Consider the following 20232-nt stretch of genomic DNA (forward strand, 5'->3'; position numbering starts at 1 on the left):
GCCATACATGTTTTAGAGTACTTAATTATAAAGTTATAATTTTTATAATGATGTAGTCATTAACATGTTTATTATGATGTATTTAATTTTAATCCTTGATTCTTGAGTATTTAAATTTTAAAACTTGACTTTTATGAACAATATACGTGTTATTATAAAAATCATTTTCTCTAAATCTTTTATTACAAAAAGATTTTATATTTATATTTTATGGTTGTTAACTTATTATTTGGTCTAATTTTACCGTGGGATGAACTGACCCCTTACACCAACATTTAGGTACTAACGATCTCGAAGAGTTGCATGAATGACGTTTGCTTGGTGCACGCGCATGGGAAAAAGGGGTATTTTAATAAAATAATAATGATGCTTGTAGTGATAAGACCGTTGTGATACAATTTTTAATTTGATTTATTTTCATCGTCGATTTTAAATGGAATTGCGGAGGCGGGGTCCTTCTGCTAGGAAAAACTTGAATTATTCCATTTTTAAGTGAATATTTTCTACAATTAATAAATTGTCTTTATAAGAATAATAATATCCCATAAATTGCATGGTATTATTTCTTAAAATGAAATCAAACTACTTACTAGAGAAATTTTATTGATCATATGATGGATTACTTTTTTAAAAAAAAAATTAATGTCGTTTTTGAAAGAAAACAAATATTTTTAAGTAATGTCTTGAATCAAAATCCGGGGCGTTACAATGTGTTATCAGAGCACTAATTCTCGGACATTGGTGGGATGGGACGCTTCGTGTATGTCGCATGTTTTTCTTGTGATATGTTATTCATGTTAATCGTATAATCTTCTAATTATTTGAGTTTTACTAATTATTTAAATTTCTATTATGTTTTGATTATGTAACCTTCTTGAAGTTGAATTCTATTAATTACTTAAACTTTTATTAAGTTATTAGTTGTGTAACCTTCTTGAATTTGAATTTTTAGGAATTATTTAAATTCTTATTAAGTGTCATTAAATATGTTAATTGCTTGGTTTTCTAATTATTAAATTTTACTTAAATTTCTATTATGTGTCATCAATTGTATAACCTCCATAATTTTGCTATTAATATATGTTTTAAATATTTGGTTTAATAGTGTTATTTAAATTTTTCAAACTTGAAATCTCTATAACTATTTGCATGCTTTTATTGGCATTGTCTGTTATATTTTATTTAAGTTGTTACATTTTATAATCTTTATGATTTTTACTTGTTCATCGTATGATTGTTTTATTTTATTTATTTTAAACTCTCTACTTCTTTTTATACTAAGGGTTTGATTTTCTAACTATTTTATGTCATTAATGACTTAAATTTCAATTATGTGAATTTAATTGTCTAATTTCTTTAAATAATTATGATGAAAAATATGTTTTAAATTCTTGATCCTATGATTAGAAATAATTTTAATCAAGCAATAAACATTTATGATTGTATGATATTGTGAATTATGAGTTTATTACCACGATTTAAAATTATTTCGATCAAAATCACAAAGTAACTGGTGAGCTTTCATCATGTGATCTAAATGTATGTAATTAAAGACAACGTTCTAAACCCTATATTATGTATAATTGTATGATCCCCAAAATAGAACGGAAGGATAATACAAAAAGGTTGTATTGGAGGGATTCTGGCTAAGGAAAGACTTGGTTATTAAGTGGTCCATTGACCCACCTCTCTTTCCTGGGAACCCCTCCAAAGAACGACTTGCTGTATAACCCGAACCTACTATATAGTGCTCAATAAAAGACTTCCGTACTACCCAAAAGTTAAAATTACGTTATAATATTTTACTAATTAGATAATTTTAGGAAGCGTTATGGCTCGTCGCACAAACCGATCGGTTCCCCAAGGAAGAAACGACATGACTGAAGCAATCCAAGCCATGAATGCTATGGCCGCAGCAATGGCCCAACAAGCTGCGATCCAGGCTCAACGAGATGCACAGAGGGATCAGAGGGATGAAGCAGCCAGTGCAGCAAGAGCATTGAATGAATTTCGTCGACAAGATCCGCCTAAATTCAAAGGGGAACATGACCCCGACAAGGCTGATCTTTGGCTGCAAGAAATCGAGAAGATCTTCGAGATCTTACACTGCTCTGACAATGCGAAAGTAGAGTATGCAACCTATTTGATGATTGGTGAAGCTGAATACTGGTGGCGAGGTGCGAAGAAAATGATGGAGACAAATCATGAAGAGCTAACCTGGGAGGCTTTCAAGAATAAGTTCCTAGAAAAATACTTCCCGAAAAGTGCTAGGGCTGAGAAGGAGGCCCAATTTCTGAAGTTGTATCAAGGGAATCTCACGATAGCGGAATATGCGGCAAAGTTCGAGTCCCTAGCAAAGCACTTCCGCTATTTCCTAAATCAGATAGATGAAGAATACATGTGCGAGAGGTTTGAAAGCGGGCTTAGGTATGAGATTAAGGAGTTAGTGGGGCCCTTGGAGATACGTCAATATCAAGTGCTAGTGGAGAAATGCAAGAAAGTGGAGCAGATGAAACAGAGCCGCATGAATAGGGGTGCTATAGGTGGACCCATCAGACCTCAGGTAGAGATTTAAATCCATCCATATCCTGAGAGTCATAAATTTGGCCTCTAAATGTTAATAATTGCCTCTAAATGTTAATATTTGAAAACAGGGGTATAACGACCAACAGAATAGGGGGCAGGCAGCATCAACAACACAAGCCATATGCCCGACCACTAGGGAATGCTTGAGATCAACCTCGACCTCAAAACAGGGAAGGTCAAGGGCCAAAAGTTCCAGGTCAGAACCAGGCGTACCCTGTTAAGTGTTTTCGCTGCAACAGAGAAGGACATAAGATATCTGAGTGTCCAATCAGACCAAGGGTTTGTTACATTTGTCAGAAACCAGACCATTTTGCAAATGAATGCCCTGAACGGAAGGACGATAGAGCTGTCGACCGCAACAATGTCAACGACAATGTTGTACGCCTTACTGCCAATGGACGTGTCTACCACATCAATGGAGAGGAAACTCCATCTTCCTCTGAACTTATCCAAGGTGAGTGTTTAATTGCTGGAAGATCACTTAATGTAATTTATGATTCGGGGGCAACACACTCATTCATTTCATTGGATTGGGTGGATTCGCTCCAACTTACTGTTACTACTTTGCCGTTTGATTTGGTGGTTACCCTACCTTCTACCGAATCAGTGAAATGTAATACGGCTTGCTTGCAATGTCCGTTGATTGTGTTTGATATGAGATTCAACGTTGATTTGATTTGTATTCCCCTCAAGCCTGTGGGAGTGATCCTTGGAATGGATTGGTTGTCAAGCCATTATGTTCTATTGGATTGTGCTCGTAAGTATGTGATATTCCAAGACCCAGGTGTTTCTCGATTCCTCGATACCAATAAATAGAACTTCTCTTTGAAAGGGGGAGTTCAGAAGTGTGTTTCCCTCAACTCAGTCAGTACGAAGCTAGAGGTAGAGGTAGACATGATACTTGTGGTCGAAGATTTTCCAGAGGTATTTCTGCCAGATGTATCAGGATTGCCCCCAGTTCGTGATATTGAATTCTCAATTGATGTGACTCCGGATACAGGACCTATATCTATTGCACCATATAGAATGTCTCCATCAGAATTGTCAGAGTTGAAAAATCAGTTGGAGGACCTTTTATCTAAACAGTTCATACGACCGAGTGTCTCACCTTGGGGAGCACCAGTACTCCTAGTGAAGAAGAAGGATGGAAAGTCTAGACTCTGTGTCGATTACCGTCAGCTTAACAAAGTCACCATCAAAAACATGTATCCCTTGCCACGCATTGATGATTTGATGGATCAACTCAAAGGAGCAATGATATTTTCAAAGATTGATTTGAAGTCCGGGTATCATCATATTCGGGTGAAGGAAGAAGACATTCCTAAAACTGCATTCAGAACTCGCTATGGACACTTTGAGTATTTGGTGATGCCTTTTGGTGTCACCAATGCACCAGCTATTTTTATGGACTACATGAATCGTATATTTCACCCCTTCTTAGACAAATTTGTAGTGGTCTTCATTGATGACATATTGATTTATTCTAAGAGCCTGGAGGAACATGAAGTTCACCTACGTCAAGTTTTGCAAGTCTTGAAGGACAAGAGATTGTATGCTAATTTGGGGAAATGTGAATTCTGGTTGGAGGAGGTGAAATTCTTGGGACACGTTATTTCAAAGGAAGGTATCGCTGTCGACCCAACTAAAGTAGAGGCTGTGGTGGCATGGAAACAACCACAGACCGTCACAGAGATTAGAAGTTTCTTGGGCTTGGCTGGATATTATAGAAGATTCATTGAGGATTTTGCCAAGATTGCAGCGCCGTTGACACAACTCACAAGGAAGAATCATATTTACGCATGGACGGAGGAATGTGAAAGGAGTTTTCAGATGATGAAAGAGAAGCTAACTACATCACCGGTGTTGGTGTTACCACAACCAGAAGAACCATATGAAGTTTATTGTGATGCTTCTTTCCAAGGGTTGGGTTGTGTACTTATGCAGAACAAACAGGTGGTAGCATATGCTTCAAGACAGTTGAAGGTGCATGAGAAACATTATCCCACGCATGACATGGAGTTGGCTGCAATAGTTTTTGCACTAAAAATTTGGAGGCACTATCTGTATGGGTGCAATTTTGATGTATACAGTGACCATAAAAGTTTGAAATACTTGTTCGACCAGAAGGAGCTTAATATCCGACAGCGAAGATGGATGGAGTTCATCAAGGATTATGAGTTCACGTTGCACTATCACCCAGGAAAAGCCAATGTGGTGGCTGATGCCTTGAGTAGGAAGCGGGCCCATTTGTCATCCATAAAAATGAAGGGATTAGAGTTGTTAGAGAATTTTCGCGACTTGGATCTTAATATGGATTCTTTGTCGGGAAAAGTACAATGTGGAATGATCATTGTAGATAATAAACTAATGAATGAGATAAAAGCCCTTCAAGTGACCGATGAGGCTATTCAGGGGAGACGGAAATTGGTTGAGACCGGCAAGGCTCCCGAATTTGAAATGGGTCCAGATAATATTTTGTAGTGTAATAAACGTATTTGTGTGCCGGATAATGCAGAGTTGAGAAAAATCATTTTGGATGAGGCCCATAAGAGCAAACTGAGTATTCATCCTGGTACTACAAAGATGTATAAAGACTTGAAGCAAAGATTTTGGTGGCCATGAATGAAGAAACAAGTGGCGGAATATGTGGCATCTTCCATGACTTGCCAAAAGGCTAAGGTCGAACACCAAAAACCTGTTGAATTGTTGCAGTCATTAGATGTACCAGTGTGGAAATGGGATAGCATATCTATGGACTTTATGGTGGCATTACCTAAGACTCATAAGAAATTTGACTCCATTTGGGTGATTATTGACAGGCTCACAAAATCCGCACATTTCATACCTGTAAGGACTACTTACAATGTATCAAAGCTTGCAGAGATTTACGTTGCGGAAATTGTTAGATTACACGAGATACCATCTAGCACTGTGTCTGATAGAGATCCAAAGTTCACTTCTCGTTTGTGGGGAGCATTGCATGAGGCATTGGGTACTAAATTGAGATTGAGTTCCGCCTACCACCCTCAAACCGATGGTCAAACTAAAAGGACAATTCAGACATTAGAGGATTTGCTAAGAGCTTGTACATTAGATAACAGAGGAAGTTGGGATGATCTATTGCCTCTTGTTGAATTTACCTATAATAATAGCTATCATGCAAGCATCGGTATGGCCCCGTACGAGGCTTTGTATGGGCGCAAGTGTCAAACTCCATTGTGTTGATATCAGAATGGCGAAAATTTAATTGTAGGGCCAGAGTTGGTGCAACAGACTACAGATAAGGTGCATCAAATCCAAGAGCGAATGAGAACAGCACAGAGCAGGCAGAAAAGTTATGCTGATCGACATAGGAGACCCTTGGAGTTCCAGGAGGATGAACATGTATTCTTGAGAGTGACGCCTACTACTGGAGTTGGTAGGGAATTGAAGTCTAAAAAGCTTACTCCGAAGTTTATTGGACCATACCAAATTCTTCTACGTGTGGGTCCAGTGGCGTATCAAATTGCTTTACCACCGAATTTAGCTAATTTACATGATGTGTTCCATGTATCACAACTGAGGAAGCACATGGCAGATCCATCTCCTATTATTGTGCCAGATGATATTCAATTGAAGGAGAATTTTACTTTCGAGGTCCCACCGATAAGCATCGCCGACAGAACTGCCAAACATTTGAGGGGAAAGGAAATTCCATTGGTTAAGGTGATTTGGAATCAGACGACTGGGGATGCTACTTGGGAGTTGGAAGAGAAGATGAGAGAGCTTTACCCATACCTTCTAGAAACCTCTTAGTTTCGAGGACGAAACTATTTTAAGGGGGTAAGTATTGTAACACCCTTTTTTTATTAATTAATTTAAAATCGTTAGTTTTGTTTATCCTTTTATTAATTTAGTGTGACGATAGTAAGATAGTAATTCTTTGGATGTTTAATTATTTGATAAAGTATTTTCATATTAAATAATTTATTATTTGGACTTTTATTATTGACTAAGTAAAATTCGTAGAAATATTTGTCTTAGAGTGAACAATGACCAAGCCAATTTTGACTAAGTCAAAATTGAATCACCCACACTACTATTTTTATAACTATATTTTATAATATTTAGTTTATATTGTGTCCATTCAAATGTGTAACTAGCAAGAATAAATACATGAATGTCAATTAATTCTTAACGGTTGGTCATTGAATGACATTATTTCAATTTAATTCCTTATTCATGTGTGAAATTAAACCCAATGAAGAGAATTATTCATTCTCTCTGATCAACTTTATGCCTCCTTTATTAGTCACATACACATCTCCTTCTTAGGACACGATTAACTTGCAGTAGAGGAAAATAAGTCATAATCACTCACACGCCATTACCAACACTACACTTATCTCGAATAATTTCTAAGCCACTCAAACAACCATCCTTACATTCCCTCGCATTCTGATCGAAGCTATAAACTTTTATTCATTGGTGAGATTTTCGTGTTTCTTTTGAGTAATACCTCTATTTTGATGAAATTAATTGTAGAATTATATTTTATTACCATACCTTCATCAATATGTTTGTTGTGAAAACGTTCAATGCCATACATGTTTTAGAGTACTTAATTATAAAGTTATAATTTGTATAATGATATAATTATTAACATGTTTATTATGATGTATTTAATTTTAATCCTTGATTCTTGAGTATTTAAATTTTAAAAGTTGACTTTTATGAACAATATATGTGTTTTGATGAAATTGATGAGAATTTTATTTTTCATTTAACAATATGAGGAAATTGATTTTTGAATGCATTAATGAATAGTTTTCTTTGTGGTTGCCTAAGTGGCTGGTTATTTGTGTATGATTTTTCTTTGTGGTTGCCTAAGTGGCTAGCGATTTGTACATTTCGAACATCATTATCACTGTCATGACATACCATATGCATCTTTGTGGACGCCTTAGTGGCTGGTTAAATTTTCCCCATTGGTATGGGTGACTTCTGTGTGGACGCCTTAGTGGCTGGCTATATCCGGATCATGTATGTTTAGGACATGCATAATTTGCATACATTTTATTGCCATTGTTATTTTTATATAATTATTTATTCTAAGGTGAGTTACTACTTGTTGTTTAGATATATTTTATAATTTTTGATACACCTTATGAATTATAAAAATCATTTTCTCTAAATCTTTTATTACAAAAAGATTTTATATTTATATTTTATGGTTGTTAACTTATTATTTGGTCTAATTTTGCCGTGGGATGAACTGACCCCTTACACCAACATTTAGGTACTAACGATCTCGAAGAGTTGCATGAATGACGTTTGTTTGGCGCACGCGCGTGAGTAAAAGGGGTATTTTAATAAAATAATAATGATGCTTGTAGTGATAAGACTGTTGTGATATAATTTTTAATTTTATTTATTTTCATCGTCGATTTTAAATAGAAATGTGGAGGTGGGGTCCTTCTGCTAGGAAAAACTTGAACTATTCCATTTTTAAGTGAACATTTTCTACAATTAATAAATTGTCTTTATAAGAATAATAATATCCCATAAATTGCATGGTATTATTTCTTAAAATGAAATCAAACTACTTACTAGAGAAATTTTATTGATCATATGATGGACTACTTTTTTAAAAAAAAAATTAATGTCGTTTTTGGAAGAAAATAAATATTTTTAAGTAATGTCTTGGATCAAAATCCGGGGCATTAGAAATACTCAGTGGAATAAATGTGATATTAACTTCTGATTCAAAGAGAGTCTTTGTTGCTAAAAGGATCAAGGAACATATTGAATTCTGCATACTGATTTAAAGGAATAGAAAACACATTTTCTATGATTTCCATTCTGGCTTATATGTCCTCCCATTACATAAACCTCCTGAAACATTTTAGAATTTAAGTTTATAACTAACTTTGTTACAATATTCAATTTTATGTGTTACATAAACTTTCTATTCAGCACTGACAAATTAAAGGTAATAACTTACCTCAATTCTAGAGCTTATTTTTTTAATAATAGAATCTTTGCCAAATTAGTCAAAGAACCATTGGTTAATACTGTAATTTTAGACTCTGGTTTCAATGTTTGCAATATAGATTCCCAAACTTTCATAGCTAGTGGTTGTCTATGTTCTAGGAACTCCAATCTTCACAGAGTTTTCTGCCGTGTACATGATTCATATTTAGGCATTCTGTAATTCTCGAATAGCTAGGAGACTGAGCAATTTTCCTGTACAAGATATAAGGATGAGTATTCGATTTTTTGAAAGGTAATTTTTTGATTATGCTTCATTTTGTATAGGCATTCTGCAACGAATCATTCTGTAACTCTGGAACTGCATGTTAAATTGCATACTGTCTATGAAAATACAAGTGTATACATGTGCTTAGGAAGTATGATGGTTAATCACTCAAATGGTTTATTTTATTTGTCTTCTTGGTTGATGATTAATTTTAAAAATTATTAGTTATAATGTATAGCCTTTGATTAATGATATTACAGAAAATGGATATCCTCCATCGTCTTAGTTGGATGTATAATAGACTAAATCCTAGTCGAAAGGGGTATACTGATGCATTTCTAAAAGGGTTAAATGAATTTGTGTCATTTGCAATCCAACAACCAAACATATCAAATAGAGAAATTAGATGTCCTTGTTCTGTTTGCAAAAACATTGATTTCTTAGACTTTAAAGTGGTTAAGGTTCATATTTTAAGGAAGGGGTTTAAACCTGACTATTGATATTGGACATTTCATGAAGAAAGTGATCCAGAGTTGCATGTTGAAATTAAAAGAAAAAATATGCACAAGAGCGACATAACAATCATTTTAATAGATTTGAGAGCATGGTTTATGATGCTATTGGACCACAATATCAAATGCATTGTGATGAAGAATTAGAGGAGTCTCCAAATATAGATGATCAAAAGTTTTATGATTTACTAAATGCAGCTCAAAAGCCATTGTGGTCGGGATGCAACTATCACACTGAATTGTCTTTTGTTGTTAGACTGTTGGCAATTAAATCAGAGGGAAATATTTCTCAACGGTCTTTTAAACAAACAGTGGCCCTTATGATTGTTTAAAAAAAATTCAACGATATTTTAACTAATAATTTCTTATGTCTTTAAAAAAAATATGACCACATGCTAACCTACTGATTGTTTATATATAGACAGAATATATTTAATATTTGTCCACCAGATGATGTGTGGGCTAGAAATAACTTTGAAACTAGAATATAACTCGTGCGTTGCGTGGGATATATAGACTTTAGCATATTAGTAGTATTGTAAATAAGATTTTAAAATTTCAAAAATAATATAATTTATTCATGTTGTTTGTAAAGTATTTTTTCAAGTGAGTTTATTTGAGTAATTATTATATATGAGTTGACAAACACACATTTGAGAATATGTAAAATATTTTTGCAGAACGTAATTGCAACTAATTCATATATTTAGTATTAAAAATCCATATGAAGATCATCCTACAAACAAAATTAATAAATTATATTTAGTGTTAAAAATCTTAAAAGTATTTTAAGAAATATTAATATATGTAATTATCTACCGCAAAATCAGATTAGTCATGCTCTTTTTTTGTGTTGTTAAATATAAATTTATTTTCAAAATATTGTTAGAAAAATATAAAAATGATATTGTCATCTGGTATTCATTTCATTCTAATTATGTCAAAAAAATGACAAATCTAAATTCCAATCTTTTGAGTATGAGACTTCTATACAACATGACTTGGGAATTTTCACAAACAACTCGTATGTACGGTTGAATAGAAGTAAAATAGATGTAGAAACTTCAAATTGTTAGTATTTTTAAAAAATTTAACATAAAACATATCTGGAAAAAACACCAAATAATTTTTTAATCTAAATATTAAATATTATTCTTTTATCTATAAATAGTAAATAGTTTTCTCTCGAAGACACAATAATAACACACATATAAAGCTGAATATGGACAATCTTCTTTGTCTTTTGAGGAGCCAAAATATTTTCATGTCGTAGATGAGATCAAATAACAATACTCTAATTAACAACAATCAAGGTTTTGAGAAAAATGTAAGAAGCACTCCCATTAGGTAATTTGGCAGCCTTCAAAACACAGTAGACTTCTCTTGGGAATTCATTGAGAAAGATGCCTTTGTAAACTTTGTCTGACCCCCATCAATCTCTATTGGATGAATTTCTTTTCTAATTCTCATATCTTGCATATCATAACGAGCATTAACATAATCTCTTGTCTTTCCAGATATGTGCAAAAAAGTCTCAATAATACTATCACATATGTTTTCCCCAATATGCATTACATCAAGATTATGACGTAAATCATTTTGAGTCCAGTACGACAACTCAAAAAATAATGATTTCTTCTTCCATGAACCATCATTTTTTTCCGTCTTATTCTTCTTTCCAAATTCATCCTCAAAATCTTTTAAGTTTTCCACTATTTCTATATCTTCTAACATATGTGGTGCATACCTATGTTATTTCTTCCCATTAAACGACCTTTTATTGGTCGCCCAAGCATGACTAGCCGGTAAAAAAAAACACGATGATCCATATAACACATTTTGTGACTATGTCTCAAGTTGGTTGGATTAGTGTTATAATTGCAACATGCGTATGTCAACTTTCCTTTGGTGTTCCAACCTAACAACATAGCATACCCCGGGTAGTCACTAATAGTCCATAGTAGAGATTCCCGCAATTGAAATGTTTGATCTTTTGAGGCATCATATGTTTCTACTCCAAATTTCCACAATTCCTTTAGCTCCTCAATCAACGACTGAAGATACACATCAATATCATTTCCTGGTGATTGTGGTCCAGGAATCAATAACGACAACATTGTATACTCATATTTCATGCACATCCAAGGTGGATAATTGTATACCACCATCATGACAGGCCATGTATTGTGCAATATACTCATATTTCTAAAAGGGTTGAAACCATTAGTTGATAAGTCAAGCCTTACATTACAATTATAAGCAAGATCGGGATGAAGCATGTCAAAGTCCTTCCTTGGACATCAGTAGGATGCCTTAATTTACCATCCTTTGACCGACCTTCTTCATGTCATCTCATTGACTCAGCTGTTTTCGAACACATAAATAGTCTCTAAAGTCTTGGAATCATTGAAAAGTGCCTCAAAACTTTTGCAGGAACTTTATGATCATACTTTGGATCCTCAAACTCTGAATCTACTAGAGTAAATTCCTTCCATCGTGAAGCTTTACAAGTGTTGCAGGTATCGTCATTTTCATGCTCTTTCCAATACAACATACAATCATTTGGACATGCATGAAATTTTTTATAATCAAGACCTAAATCCTTGATTATGGCTTTTGTTTTGTTAAAAGATTCGAGAATGTTCAGATCAGGCATGACCTTTTTCAATAACTCCAAAAGAGCATTGAATGATATATTGATCCACCCATGAAGAAACTTTAACAAGTAAAGTCGAATTATAAATGATAAAGTAGTTAAGTTTTCACATCCCAAATACAACTCTTGCTTCGCCTCATTAATCAAATTATAAAACTTTTTAGCATCCTCATTGGTACCTTGTTGTCTCCCTCTACTTTTTCAACGTGCCTAAATGTGTTATGAAGTAAGCCATTGATGTCATCACATGATTCACCTTGGTCTTCCATATGATCATCAATTTCGTTAGGTAGATAATTGCTCTTCGTGGTTTACCCAAACATCGTAGTCTTGTATAAGATCGAATCATATTAGATTATCACATATCACTTCTCCTCTTCTCCAACAATGATTTCTAAACTTGGCACAAGGACATAAAATCGTTCGGCCTTGAGGTTCTCCTTTGGTGAAGGAAAAATCTAAAAAAAGGGTTTCACAGCATTCCGATACTCTAAATTAAGTCTATGAAGTGTAGTCCACTTTTTGTCCATCACTCTAAATAACAAAAATAATACCATATAGATTGAAGTTTAATTATTTCAAACTAAAAGGAAAAAACAAACAATAGATATTGAATCAATTGAATTCAATTCAATTAGATATAGAATTGCTAACTTTTGCATTACCAGATATTGAATTCAATACAATTGCTAACTCTTTCAGCATAGAAGTTGTAGTAGTATATTACAGCCTATAACAACTCATTTTTGCTTTGAATATTCCTATTTTGAGGAGGACAAAATGCACTACTACAAAAACAACACAAAAAACCAACACAAGGCTAGGCTATAGAGAGTATAAAACAATATAAGAGATTAAAACACCCAACCCACTAGAATCCACTATGAGCCCAAGAGATATAACCCCAATACAAGTTAGGCTAGCTGCAACCATAACACTTGAGCACACCGATGAAATCTAACACACACTAATTATGAGATGCAAATTATTCATGTTAAATCTCAATATTTAAAACATTAAAAAACTTCTAGTTAACCATAATTAATTTGTAATCAACTCTCAAAGCTGAAGTGGTTGTTTATACATGTGTTTTATGCAAGTTGGATATGAGTGGACTTACACACCAACTCCATGCAGCCAGAATATAAAAGTAATAGAACTAGCTAAATATAGCTAATAAATAGAGTAATTCTTCTTAAGGATATGCAATATTAGAATAAAGACAACATCAGAATTGATGGGAATTGGCTTCATAGTTACAATGCAAATTTCATGTTTTGGGAATGATAGTTAAAATCATGCTTCAAGTTAGCAACATTATTCAAACCCATGGCATGTATAACAGTGTCTTACCACATAACCAAATGGTCTTTTATTATAGGGATGGTTGAAATGTGTGAATTTCATGTATAAGTAGAATGATAGTACTTACAAGAAATCCTATACACACATCAAGATATAAACTTCAGGTTACATAACATAAATTAATATCCACCACCAGTACATGGTTTATCACTTAAATCATAATTATAGCACAAGCTTAAAGGAAGCAACAACATGCTATATATTATTAATATTCAATTTAATAAAAGCATAACTAACAAAGAAAATCAACACATACAATGAAAAACCACAACAACACAAGCCCGCGAATCTAATTGACAGAGCATATATCAATGACAAATCAAACTTGATGGAGCACATGAATAGAGGAGCAAAGTACGAAAAATAAAAAATCAGAATTCCTAATATACAAAAACAATAATAGAGAAACAAACAAAGCAATATATAAAGATGGGTTTGATGATTCATTTACCTGAAGGTTTATAGAAACCTTGCACAATTGTGGCCTAATCATTGACAACAACAAAATATACAACGGATTCAAAGTTAAAACATTTATTCTATAAGTAAATTATAGGCAACACTTAAAAACTGTATTCTATTTCTGTTTTTAGCCGCGGTTAAGTGAAGTGTGGCTAAAATAAAAAAATATTGTAGTGATACTTTAGCCTTCACCGTCTTGAATTGACATGAAATTATAGAATAATTTTAATTATTAAAATATATCTCTTATTAATATTAATTTTATTTATATGGTATATAAGAATTAGAAAGGTGTCAACAAATACCGATACTCCTTTTATATTCCAACAATTATTATTTGTTATTATTAGTAGTAGTTACTTATACTGAAATTTACATTCAAAATAGACACCTCCATTAAATTAACACCAATCACAAGAGAAGAGTTTGGTTGAGATTGATAATAAACGTATGAAAATTTGCAAAATAATAAATGAATAATAAACTATAATTATGATAGTTTAGTCAAAGTTTATCTATTTTTATTCTTTCTTCTTCCGTTATCTCTAATTATTATTTTTTAATCGAGGGACGGAGTCGCGGAGAGAACATGTAGTTCCAACAAAAGAAGTTTTCTAATCGGTTGAAAATAACAAATAATGTAAACAAAGTTTAAAAGTCCAATCCCTCTCTTGTTCCAATATTTTTTTTTTTTAAAGTTCAACTGTTACTTCTCTCTTTAATTATAAGTACTAAAAAAAATATCCTTAAATAATAAATTTTATTTCCATTTGTTAGATATATTTATTATTTTTTTAACATAATTTTTATTAATACTACCAATATATCATAAAATATAAAAAGTCAAATGTTAATAATACTATTAATTTATTTTAGAATATAAAAAATTTAGTTTAATATATTTAAATATAAAAAATTTAGTTTAATATATTTAAATATAAAAAATTTAGTTTAATATATTTAAATATAAAAATTATTTTAAAAACATTAACACATAAAATAAATCTATTAACTAATGTATCAATTTTTTTAATAAAAGTGAAAAAGTAATAGTTGTATCTAAATAAACAATGGGCCATGAAAGAAACTTTCAAAATGATGTTTAAAGACAGGAAGGATCAGACAGTTTTACAACTTGTTCGTTAATTGAGCCAGTATTGACTGCTATTTTAATTTCCAAATGGAATTTAGAATATGTTATTTATTTGAAGCGATAAGTTTCAAGCAACACATTTCATATTTATATGATAAAGTCAACGCTTATAAAAAATAGTAAAGTCAACATTTTTCCAGTTGTTGGAAATGGTGGTATATGATGGAATGAAGTAGATTGAAATAAAATAAGATATAATGTTAAACCATTTCAAATTATTTTACTATATATACCACCAATCCAAATATTTTCTAAGAGGTAGAACAAAATAGATGGAACATTATCAGTTAAGTTTAATACATATCAAAATGGTATAGTATTTTTTGGTATAGACTCTACGTTGATAAAAAAAAGTTTTATACATATCAAAAGTATCAAAATGGTATAGTATTTTTTGGTAACTCAAAATAGTATAGTATAACACTAATAAAGTTGCTCAAAAAAAAAATACTAATAAATTTTTGTCAAAAATAAAAATCACTAATAACTATATATAGTAGATATTTGTATAGAATGATAATGTGTTTTAACATTTTATACTTTTTTTTTTGTATGTTAATTAAATCAAAGTTTAAATAAGTTTTATAAACTGCTACAAACTCCATATAAAAGTAATAAAAATATAAATTTAAAAGTCAAATTTTAATATCACTTTTGTAGAATAATTTTTTTATTATAAACTGCTCAAAAATATATATTGACATTAGTAAAATTCTTTTCAGGATAATTTTTAAAAAATAAAAATTGATTTTTTAAAGGATGCCCACGTTACATATAAATCATAATACACTCCAAATAAAACTAATACTATTTAATGACATAATAACATTCTCCTCCAAGCTATCAAATAAAAAACATTATCACGTAATAGGGCTGGTATAAGATTAAGCCGTTTAACAAAAAGATTATTCTAGTCTTTTAAACTTAAATAGAGATTCAGAGTTGGATTTTAATCTTAAGAGTTCAGTTGCGTGAAAACTCTTAACAGAATTAGTCTAATGTATATAAAAGTGTAAGAATTTAATTCAATTTTTTACATTTTTTAAAATATAAATAATTTATTAAATTAATGCAAATGATTTTGTTTGAATATATTTCCAATTGATAATAAAGTCAATTTCGTTAATAATAATAAACTCAATTAATTTAATATTTATTTTTTACTCATCGATATAATATTTATTTAAACAGTATTTTAATTTAAAGAAAAATTTACTAATTTTAATTTTAAAAATAATAAAATATAAGTCTTTTTATTAAATAAAAAATTCAACAGTTTAAAGCAATTGTCTTAATAATTCTTAAAAGATAGTATTATCGTTTATTATTATCTTATCCAACTCGAGCATTATACTCTATAATTACGTGCAAATGTTATCTGCTGAAAAAGTTTATATAAAAAAAAAATGATATACATGATGCAACATAGTCCAAGAGGAAGTTTTTTTTTTTTTTTTTATTATTACTCGGAAAGAACATAAGAAATTACCAAGAAATAGACATAATGATGAAAATACAAGGAATTCAAACATTTTAAACAATTATATATTTCATTCCATCCTACCCTACTATATACACAGTTATGCATATGTTATAGAATCCACATTTATACGCTTCAATTAATCTCTTGTTGGTGATTGTTCATCTTGTTATACCATGAACATGTCTATGCTACACAAATATCAATTCTTAGCATTTGTATTCAGCATCATATTCTTAACCAAAGTTACCTCTTTTTATTTCAATTTCCCAACTTTCCAACCAAATGATGAAGCAAATTTGTTACTAAGCAAAAACTCAAAAATTTACTTAGATGCCATCCAAATAACCCCAGACATTCGTGGCATAATAGTGAATTATTCAGGACGTGCTTTTTACAACAAGCCATACAAACTTTGGAACAAGAAAAAAATTGCTTCTTTCAACACCACTTTTGTTCTCAACATAACTCCTCAAACCTCCCCTGGTGGTGAAGGTGTAGCTTTTATCTTAACTCCAAATACAAATCTCCCTGAAAACAGTGAAGGAAAATGGCTTGGTATTGTAAATGCTTCCACAAATGGAACTTCAAAAGCTGAAATTCTTGCAGTTGAGTTTGACACAAAACAAAGTTCAACACAAGATGGTCCTAGCAATCATGTTGGAATCAATATTAATAGCATCAACTCTATCAAACAAACATCATTAACAAACACTAAGGTTAATCTTTCATCTGGTACTAGTGTTACTATAAGAATTCAATATTTTAATGATGTAATATCTGTTTTTGGTTCAATGAGTGAAACTTCACATGATTCTATGGAGACCCTTTTGGTTTCTCCTCCTCTTAATCTATCTTCTTATCTTAAACAAGAGGTTTTCGTCGGTTTCTCTGGCTCGACGAGCAATTACACCGAGCTAAATTGTGTAAAAGCATGGGAATTCATTGGTTTAGATATTGGAGATAATAACAAAAATAATCTCTTGTGGGTTTGGATTATAATTCCAATGGTGATACTCATAATTGGTTTGGTAACTTTCTTGATTTATTATTGGCAAAAAAGAAGAAACATAGAGATTCAAGAAGATGCATATCCAAGAATAGAGGATCAAATTCAACACTCATCTATGTCACCTAAGAAATATACATTAAAGGAATTGATAAAAGCAACAAATGGATTCAACCATCAAAACAAACTTGGTGAAGGTGGATTTGGAACTGTTTACAAGGGTATTCTTGGAAATAACAATAAAGAGATAGCTGTGAAAAGAGTTTCAAAAAATTCAAGACAAGGTAAACAAGAATTCGTAGCTGAAGTTACAACAATTGGAAGTCTTCACCATAAAAACTTAGTGAAACTAATTGGTTGGTGCTATGAAAAAAAAGAGCTTCTTCTTGTTTATGAGTACATGCCTAATGGAAGCTTAGACAAGTACCTATTTTTTCATCCAAATCAAAATTCTTATGCTACACTAAATTGGGAAACTAGACATAGTGTGATACATGGTGTGGCACAAGCGTTAGATTATCTTCACAATGGTTGCGAAAAAAGGGTGTTACATAGAGACATTAAAGCAAGCAACATAATGTTGGACTTAGAATTTAATGCAAAATTGGGTGATTTTGGATTAGCTAGAACAATTCAAAAGAAAAATGAAACTCATCATTCAACTAAGGAAATTGCAGGAACACCTGGTTATATGGCACCTGAAACTTTTTTAACAGGAAGAGCAACGGTTGAAACTGATGTGTATGGTTTTGGTGTACTTGTTTTAGAAGTTGTGTGTGGAAAAAGACCAGGGAATAATATTTATGCACAAGATGATTATAAAAATAGTATTGTGTATTGGGTTTGGGAGCTTTACGGAAAAGGGAATATACTTAGTGCTTTGGATAAAAGGGTAATTAGTAGTAGTGAAATGGATGATGAAGAAATTGAAATTGTGCTTGTTCTTGGGTTGGCTTGTTGTCATCCAAATCCACATGAAAGGCCAACTATGAGAAGTGTCTTGCAAGTTCTTAATGGAGAAGCTAATCCTCCAATGGTTCCTATTGATAGACCTGCTTTTGTTTGGCCAGCTATGCCTTCATCTTTTAAAGAAAATGAAGATAGTTCTCTTATTAATGGAACTCTCACTCCATTCACTGAAATTTCTGGCAGATAGAGACATATTAAGAGCTGTTTATTTGTAAAAATATTTTTGTTTTTATTTTTGAAAATATGTGGTAGTTTTAACTTATTAATAAGGACGTGAGAGACTATTGAAATAAACTATTTCGATGGAAACAAGATAAAGTTTTATATGTATTTACATAAATGATGAAAATAGTATTTTAGATATTTTCATTAATTTTGAAAATGAAGACAATTGTTTATTTTAAGAGTCTTTTATTTTTCTTTTAATAAATTAAAATAAATGCATATTTTAAAAAATCAAAATAGATAATATTTTTTCAAACTAAAACCGCATATCACTTTTTCTTAGAAATAATTTTCTTTCATTTTATGTTATTAGTTTTCTATTTCAATTTGTATATATGTACACTTCAGGTTGATGCATATTTGCAAACGACTTGTTTTGTGTGTAAACTTTTGTACTCATAGATATATAGGTCTTGCAGCGTGCATAAGTGGTTGATGTCTACTATATTATGTCTTTTATGGAGAGTTATGTTTATGATCTCTTTTATTATGGCACATTTGCAACGTGGCTCAAATTATTTTGCTGAATGATGGAATAGGAAAATGACTAGTTCAACTCGTTGAAAACAAGTGAATATCAATCAATCAGAACATTGATACAGTCCTCTCATTACCAAGGTTTCAAATTTTTTAAATCATATATCTTGAATTTTAGAAAATCGGATTGATATTTTTAATTTTATATATTAATTATTTTAAAATTTTATATTTGTACTTAAATTTTATCGATTCTTATCTCCTTTCCACACTCATCACCGTGAGTATGTACAGTGACCGTAGTTTACAAGACGTCATAACCCACCACCAAATCTTAATGGTAGAGTTTTGTGATTTACCGATTTTAGAAACTCAATTTATTTTAAATGGTTAATTTAGTTATTTTAAGAACTTGTTATCTATTAAATTTAATATGATATTAGGATAAAAATATAATATTTTAAAATAATTTATAATTTTTAAAATTGCATAATTTAATTTTTTATATTCAAACAGAATTTTAAAAAATATTAAGACGTATAAAAATTATTAGAGAAAAATAAAATATGAAGTCCATGTGTAAATTTTTAAGAAGTTGCTACAAAATAAATGAATAAAATTGAGGCGACAACATTTTATTTGTTGGAGTATATATGTAAAACATTTTTAATTGTCGAAATTAAATTCTTCCACAAATATTTAATTTTAAAAATTGATGAAAATTTTATCTTAATAATCTTCTTACAATCACTTCTAAAGAAATTAACATTTTTTTTAAAATGTATTTTGATATAATTCTTTGATTTACTCTGGTCAAGCAAATTTTTTTTTTAGTGTAGGTTAGCTTTGACCTTTGGACAAGTATTTTGTTTTTTTTTTCTTTTGAGAACAGTTTTTCTCACTCTCAAGTGCTTTTAAAAACCTTTAAATTTTATTAAGATTAATTAATTTAAATATGTATTTTATACATCTAAATTAATTATTCAAAACGTATATTATTTTAATATTTGACAACGTTAGAATATAAGAAGAAACACTATTTTCTTTTTCTTCAAATCCTTGAGGAGATAGTTGACTTTTGTACCCCTCAATTTATCTTA

The 20232-nt window shown here is 31.2% G+C and overlaps 2 protein-coding genes across 2 annotated transcripts; both read left to right on the plus strand.

The window, feature by feature from the left end:
- Positions 1 to 1831: 1831 nt before the first annotated feature.
- LOC113786243 (uncharacterized) lies at positions 1832 to 3402 on the plus strand. Its single transcript, XM_027333583.1, has 3 exons — positions 1832 to 2563; positions 2655 to 2782; positions 2826 to 3402. Exons 1-3 carry the CDS (start codon positions 1832 to 1834, stop codon positions 3400 to 3402), a joined length of 1437 nt encoding a protein of 478 aa, XP_027189384.1.
- A 13136-nt stretch (positions 3403 to 16538) lies between these two features.
- LOC101514267 (probable L-type lectin-domain containing receptor kinase S.5) lies at positions 16539 to 18834 on the plus strand. The gene has a single exon (XM_004497833.4). It carries the CDS (start codon positions 16629 to 16631, stop codon positions 18615 to 18617), a length of 1989 nt encoding a protein of 662 aa, XP_004497890.1. The 5' UTR covers positions 16539 to 16628; the 3' UTR covers positions 18618 to 18834.
- The last annotated feature ends 1398 nt before the right edge of the window (positions 18835 to 20232 follow it).

This window comes from Cicer arietinum, chromosome 4 (genome assembly GCF_000331145.2).
Source record: "Cicer arietinum cultivar CDC Frontier isolate Library 1 chromosome 4, Cicar.CDCFrontier_v2.0, whole genome shotgun sequence".
Taxonomy (NCBI): Eukaryota; Viridiplantae; Streptophyta; class Magnoliopsida; order Fabales; family Fabaceae; genus Cicer; species Cicer arietinum.

Excerpts from the sequence above, each read along its gene's own strand:
- LOC101514267 (XM_004497833.4), top strand. The coding sequence starts at position 16,629 with ATGAACATGTCTATGCTACACAAATATCAATTCTTAGCATTTGTATTC.
- LOC113786243 (XM_027333583.1), top strand. The coding sequence starts at position 1,832 with ATGGCTCGTCGCACAAACCGATCGGTTCCCCAAGGAAGAAACGACATG. Across the intron at positions 2,564-2,654 it reads GTGGACCCATCAGACCTCAG|GGGTATAACGACCAACAGAA; the intron begins GTAGAGATTTAA and ends ATTTGAAAACAG. Across the intron at positions 2,783-2,825 it reads TCAAGGGCCAAAAGTTCCAG|AGAAGGACATAAGATATCTG; the intron begins GTCAGAACCAGG and ends TCGCTGCAACAG.